This window comes from Schistocerca cancellata, chromosome 6 (assembly GCF_023864275.1).
Source record: "Schistocerca cancellata isolate TAMUIC-IGC-003103 chromosome 6, iqSchCanc2.1, whole genome shotgun sequence".
Lineage (NCBI taxonomy): Eukaryota > Metazoa > Arthropoda > Insecta > Orthoptera > Acrididae > Schistocerca > Schistocerca cancellata.
In genome coordinates, this window is record NC_064631.1 from 267,588,154 (window position 1) to 267,595,566 (window position 7,413).

At 41.2% G+C, this 7,413-nt stretch overlaps 1 protein-coding gene across 1 annotated transcript in view; it reads left to right on the forward strand.

Moving 5' to 3' along the window:
• LOC126191539 (ejaculatory bulb-specific protein 3-like) overlaps positions 1-7,152 on the forward strand; it is a 32,191-nt gene extending 25,039 nt beyond the window's left edge. Inside the window, exon 3 of the mRNA XM_049932444.1 lies at positions 6,796-7,152. Coding sequence (XP_049788401.1) covers positions 6,796-6,971 — 176 coding nt within the window. The 3' untranslated portion in view covers positions 6,972-7,152. The remainder of the gene's footprint in view (positions 1-6,795) is intronic.
• Positions 7,153-7,413: the final 261 nt, after the last annotated feature.

Below are 7,413 nucleotides of genomic sequence, written 5' to 3' on the forward strand. Positions count from 1 at the left end.
CATGTACTTCAACTTCAAATGAAGAAAATCTGGTTCCTCAGTTATTCCCAAAGAAGCTACATTTGATACATAAGTTTACTGAAACTTACCTGATATATAACCTCACTCTTAATTTTGGAGGCTGTACGATTACAAGTCATAGCTTGATAGTAATTTACGTTTATTCGTCTCATAATTTAGATCAGTACACCAATTTTGTATTCGCAACGATCATCTGACTTTAGAGGATACACTGCCAACTCTTGTATAATTTATATTCACTGCTTTATATGCTATATTCGTGATGATTCTGAATGTCATGACACTGATGTACATTTCTTTTAAATAGAAGCATTTCTGTACGAAACATTCATCTGTCTCAAAACAATTTCTGTACATAAGTTACGACTCAATTCTTCAGACTACTTAGGTTTGTGTTTTTGTTATCGGTCTTTGTTGTAGCTACCTTTGGGACGAATGTGAGTTTTTATTTCCATGTACACTCTAAGACAAAAGAAACGGCCCACCTCGAAGGAGTTATGCTAATTGGTGACAAATGGATATTCCTACAGGCATCGACGGAAAGCGCAAAATTGTAATGCCCACTGGATGAATGTGTGAAACTCTAGAGCAATTTCACCGGACAGCTGCCAAGGATAGTAAACAGAGGGCATGTGGATACCAAGGCATAAAGTCTCTAAGAATTTCATTCCATGTACTCAGTTGGACAGTAACTGTGACTCGCACACAGAGGACTGAACAATACATTTGAGAGCAGAGGTGTGGTTCGGCTCAAAGAAGCCAGCTGGAGTAATTGGCGAATCGCTCGACGTTTGAATAGGAGCGATGCCACTATTAGACGATGTTGGCAGTAATTGGTAGACCATGGCCAAAGACAGCGTCAACGAGGAAGCGGTCGACCTCGAGAGACGACAGATAGGTACTCAGAGTACCTAATGCATCATTATCGTCGATCCGACGTGCAACTGGTGCTTCGTTGACCACGAGGATCATTAATAAGCAGCTCACCGAAAGGGGACTGAGTTGACGGCGCCACTTTCGCGGACTACCATTGACCTCTGCATACCGTCAAGCATGTTTGGAGTTCTGTTGGACACACTCGGCATGGAGTCTCATTGATTGAAGTAGTACTGTCTTTATTGATGAGTCCCGCTTTGAACTGAGCCCTGATGACCAACGAAGTCGTCTCTGGTGAGGTCCGAGACAGCAGTAGGATACCAATCCGAGTCTCGACCACCATACTGGCAGACAAGCAGGAGGACGCCTTGGGTTGTCATCCGCTGCACAGCGGTACGTGATGATGTTCTACGTTCCGTTTTGTTGGCCCTCCTGTACATGGCGAGACTTTCTATTGTTTGTCTTCGTGCTTGCCAAACCCTACCTTGGCCAGCGGTTCTCCCTCCAATTGAGAACGTTTGGAGCATCATGGTCAAGGTCCTGCAACTGCCATTGTAGCAGCAGTAGCCGATCTAACAACTGCTCCGGACACTTGCTGTATTATATAGGCGTTGCCGACCGCAATGCCGTATTCTGTCCGTTTACATATCTTTGCATTTGATTACGCATGCCTATACCAGTTTCTTTGGAGCTTCAATGTAATAGCCATATTTCTAAAAACGCATTGTATACCAGATGAGATTACACACTCGTTTAATATAAACTTAGGTGACAAAAGTCATAACAAGTCGTTGGAAGTCCCCTGCAGAAATAATGAGCTATGCAGCCTCTGTAGCCGTCTATAATTGCGCAAGTGTTTTCAGAGCACGATATCGGAGGCCAAATCATTCGCTCGAACTGTCCAGAATGTTCTTCAAACCAATCTCGAACAACTGCAGCCTGCTGACACGGAGCATTACCATCCATAAGAATTCCATCTTTGTTTGGAAACTTGGGCTCCAAGTAAACGAGTATAACCATTTTCAGTCAATGATCGTTTCTGTTAGACCAGAGGACTTACTCGAACAGCCCACACCATTATCAAGCCAACAGCAGCTTGCACAGTGCCTTGTTTATAGCTTGAATCCATGGTTTCGTGGAGTCTGCGCCACTCTCGAACCTTACCATTACCTGTTACCAACTGAACTCGGGAATCATCTTCCCAGACAACGGTTCTCCAGTCATCCAGGGTCCAACCTATATGGTAATGAGCCCAGGAGAGGCGATGCAGCTGATGTGCTGTTAGCAAAGGCATTCACGTCGGTCATCTGCAGCCAGAGGCCATAAAGCCCATCAAGCCTGTGATATTCAGTCCTCAAAATGTACAATACAAGGGGCAGAGGACTCTGACGCTACAGTGTTGTGAAGCTGTTGCCACTGCAGTGGCCACAGCTCAGCATAGTTCGTTGTGACTCTCTTCCATAGCATTCAGTTAATTAGAACACGAGCTGTATGTCGGTCAACTCTTCATCAATAAACTTGTCCAAACCGCTGTCAATCATTACAAACGACGAATACTACCGGAAAACAAACCCTAGACAGAATCCGTCATTACCATAGTCTGACGAATTTTGACTTTTGATCCGGGCTTTGAATGAAAGCATGAATTTCTGACTAAATCTATTGCATTTAGCTGGAGCCTCTTTCTCTAAAACATGTCAGGTTTTTTCACAGTCATCATTAATGTGCTGTCACCGCCAGACACCACACTTGCTAGGTGGTAGCTTTAAATCGGCCGCGGTCCATTAGTACATGTCGCACCCGCGTGTCGCCACTGTCAGTACTTGCAGACCTAGCGCCACCACATGGCAGGTCTAGAAAGACGGACTAGCACTCGCCCCAGTTGTACGACGACTTTGCTAGCGACTACACTGACGAAGCCTTTCTCTCATTTGCCGAGAGACAGTTAGAATAGCCTTCAGCTAAGTCCATGGCTACGACCTAGCAAGGCGCCATTAACCCTATCCGGAACGAGTCTAATTTGTATCGTCAATAGCGATGTACCACAATGATGGAAATAAAAGTTAAGTATCACATCAGCTATGTACTTTTCTTATAGCATTAATTACGTTTCCTGTTCCAGAATTCACTCCAGTCGGCGTGTGTGTACGCGTGCCTTTCGGTTACCCGTCACTGTGGACTGGCTGTCTTGTCAGTCCACTACAATTAACATCATCAGTGTCTGTACCTAATGAAATCACGAGGCAATTACAGAAAGATGGAGGTGAAATGGTCTCATAAAATGGTAAAAAGTAGCGTATGAACTAGAAGAAACAAATTTGGTGATCTGGACACTTAATAGCTGGCGGCATAACTTTCGTTTATGTTTGCCTGTGTATGAACCCTTTATGTCCTTCCTTTTGTGTAACACTTTCCCTTCACGTGTGATACACCAGCAGTTGTCAGCCATCATGTTTATTTCCCTGGACTTTGATAACGATGTTCCAGAGTATTAAATTCTTGATTGAACCGTTCACCTTGTTTCTCTGATGCAGCAGCCAAACTGTGTTGAAGGCTGTCTAGGAATGACACTAGAAAAAAGTAGTTGTAGGGAGACTTTGTATCCTCACTGTTTGAACAACTGTGGTATAACCTTCCAATAAGTCCTTGTAATCAGTCTGCTTATTCTTGCCATGAAAACGATTCATAAAATTTTTTAATCTTCTCCAAGCTTGCTGCTCTGTTCCCATCATTGGCATGTAAAGGTATTCATCAGCAATCTACATATGTCTAGTCCAACAAACATCCATTTTTTCTACTTTACAACCTATAGATTTGGGAATTTGCTAAGCACGTATTGTAAACAGTTTCCCGTTTTGTCCAGTGCTATCACATACTGCTTCATCAGTCCTGATTTAATTTGCAGTGGAGACAGTAAAATGTTATCTGGATTACCCTAATTACCCTAATTACCTAAATTCACAGTTCTCATCGATCCCGTTATCAAACCTTTTCTCTTAGGCCATTCTCTCAGGCTTATGAGGTGTCCTACTGTCCCATTCATATATATGGCAATGCATGTTGTTGTACCCTGTTTGCTGGACGAGGAGAATGCGAGTAACTTCAAAATCGCCTCATATAAGACACTGGTGTTTTTCATTTTGAATGAGTACATTCGAGTCACTGTATGTCTTTTTTAAGTGTATGAACACGCAGTTGGAATGCTAGCTTATTTCCAGATTTACGAATACTGCTTTCAAACTTCGCTTCGACGGATCTATAAATAAACTTCATTGCTTACCCTCATGCTTTTCAGCTACTTCTTTCACCATTAATCCGTCGATGTTTTTGAGAACATCTTAAACCATCTTCAACAAATAATTTCCTAAAGCCTGTATCACGAATTCTGAGCACTGGATATGATGCAAGGTGGGCGAGTAAATTATTTGCACAAGTTGTACTGAGTTCAAAATGGTTCAAATGCCTCTGAGCACTATGGGACTTAACATCTATGGTCATCAGTCCCCTAGAACTTAGAACTACTTAAACCTAACTAACCTAAGGACATCACACACATCCATGCCCGAGGCAGGATTCGAAATTGTACTGAGTCTTTTGACCGTCCCACGTCTTTCACGAAATTATTAAGTTCTGTTTGTGTAAGAGGTTTTGGGTTACAAAATTGGTACCACTTTCGAAGTATTCAGGTTCACTACTTTCGCAACTTACTTCCGGTTCAAAGAATTCAAATGTATCCAGTGACGTCGGTGGGGAGTGGATCAGCAGCCCTAGACCATGAGGGAAAGATCTAATCGCCGAATCTAAGTTCAGAGATAAGACTCTGTTGTTCATGTTTCCTTTGTTGTATCCCAATACTTTCATCATACAGAAGTACCAGTCATCTACGTGATTCTTTTGTTCGCGCCGTACCATAGGAACAGCGACGTTCAAACATTTCAATTTACCATCACTGCACACTTAACTGTTTCACGCAATTACGACACACAATGTATTGACTAAATGACTTGTTCTGACCCCTGAGCTTCATGCGAAAGTAATCAAACTATGACTTCCGCACGATTTCTGTTATTTGTCTGTGTATTTTACCTACAACATAAGTTCCGCATGTATAACAAAATATATCTGGGCCATTCACCCACTGCTTTCCTGTCATTTTGAACACAGCTTCGATGAAATAGCACCACTCACAGCAACGCGCGTAAGCACCTTCTTCTTGCTCTGGTATTCACACAACTCTATATTTCTGCTACCATAAGGAAACGTCAGCTTCTAAGTTAATTCTCCCCCTCTACTTCGGTATCCAACAAATAAACAATCTTGCTACATTTATATAAATTTCACTACATCACACAGATTCCGCAGCTGACAGATAACAGTACAGTTGCGTTAAGGGAACTACGTTTCAGTAGTTCTGGTACACTACATAAATGAAATGACGTGGTAAATAAGAAGTTAACTGGTAGCATTGGTAGCAATGGTAGGAAAAGAAACATAAATGAGTGGGTAACAGAGAACTGTGAGCCGACGACTTCGCTTTGTATCTTTGATTGTTAGTTTTGCTGCAAACCATTCAGTATTAATTGACTGTGGATTTAATATCCTTACAGAATATAAATCACATTTTATAAGTAATGAAATTAGTTAATCGCTTGACTTCTGCCCCTTTGTCTAACCATAGAGATTACATATGATGCAAGCACAATTTAGATGCACAAGCATAAAAATATATTTAATTATTGTTTTTTTTTGTACTCAATACAACGTTCTTCATCAGATCGAAGACAAAAGTTTCCTGTTATTATTGATAAATGTAAAAGCTGTTTGCTAATAATAGAAACATATTTTATGTAAGTTCAACGAAGTATTGAAGAAATGTTTGATGTATTTTTGTTTTCCGGTTTTTTTTACATTTTTGTTGAGGAAATCGGGTTTTCTAGCGCTGTATATGATTAGTAGATATTGTTTTCTTTATTTTTACTACAACATCCTCATTGTTTCACGTTACAAATCAACAGTTTTCGGATGAAAGCTGAGTTAGAAAATGGCTATTTCAGTTTTGCTAGAAATACTCTTTACTTTCAAGTAACAGTCATTAGGATAACTACTAAAAAAAAAAATTTCCTTGGATTACTCGGCCGATTGTAAATCCTCCCTCCATTTCTAGACAATTCATCACAACCGATTTTTAGGGGGATCTAGTTAGACACAGATCGCATACGCAAAGAAAGCGGTCGTTATGAGCCTACGCTCGATAGGTACGCAATACACGTAACGTACAGATAACGTGGGGACCGCCGTAACTGATCAAAGCTACTTGAAAAACTACTGTGCTTACTTAGGACAGACTACAACAGCCTTCAGTAGTATTACAAGTCTTTTAAATTGTAAATAGCCCGCAGTAGGTTGGCAGGAGGGGTATCTGTGCAAAGAAAACTGAGTGTGATGGAAAAATTCTGGCATCATTGTCGTGTACAAGGCTACCAAATTAATAAAGAACACCACTTACTTTCCACACTCCTGAACTTACATAGCTGTGTGAAATTAATGTAAGCATATGGGCAAAGAGTAAAGTGGGAACTACTGTTCTAAACAGCGAGTAACATGAGCGGACAAATTTGCAAGCGAGACACACGGCACATACCACCTACACTGAACTCTTATAAAGCTACTATTAATAGAGTACAGATATAGAGAGAAATGTAGGTACTAAATGAAACGGAATAATAACTGTGTATGGAATACCAAGCCACTCAGAAAATACCCCTGAACAACCTCCTAAATTTTTCTGGTACAGTTAGAGTTTACCCTGTGCAAGTACTCTCCTCGCTTACACCCTGTTCCCCGCTTCACTTTTACTTGTTGTACTGAACTGGCTCTGTTTTTGTTTGTACTTGACAGAGCTGCTGCCCGAAATGCTCGCCACGGGATGCGCCAAGTGCAGCGAGAAACAGAAGCATTCGATGACTAAGTACTTTGGACATGTCTCGCGCAAACACCCCGAACTCTTCAAGCAGTTCCTCGACAAGTACGACCCCGCTGGCGAACAACTGGACAAGATTAGAATCGCAGCCTGACACGCACCTACAGTTCTGCAACATGCCTGCTTTCATCTCTGGGAAGACGTATTCATGTGTTAATAACAACCTGCTTATTTCTGAAAGAATTTTACTGTCATACACTCAAAAACCTGTCTTTTAGTAAGTGTATACTTTATAACTGAAGTTCTGTATGACAATATAAACTACGTGCATCTCATGTGTAATGGTTTTCAATTTTAGCCAAGTGCCAGGAAATTTTATACATCACAACTTCAGAACTGTGATGTTCCGTTCAGATTGATTCGCTACTAGTCTGACGGCTTCAGTCATAAATGTGTGTTCACTCGATGTTTCTTTTCTTATTTGCTAGCGTAAGTGCTTCCAATGTAAGGCAGTACATGATGCAGACCTTTGACTGTGTTCAGTTTGTTGCTAACATCGTTTCATATTGAAATCCAGATTAAAATAGGATCATACC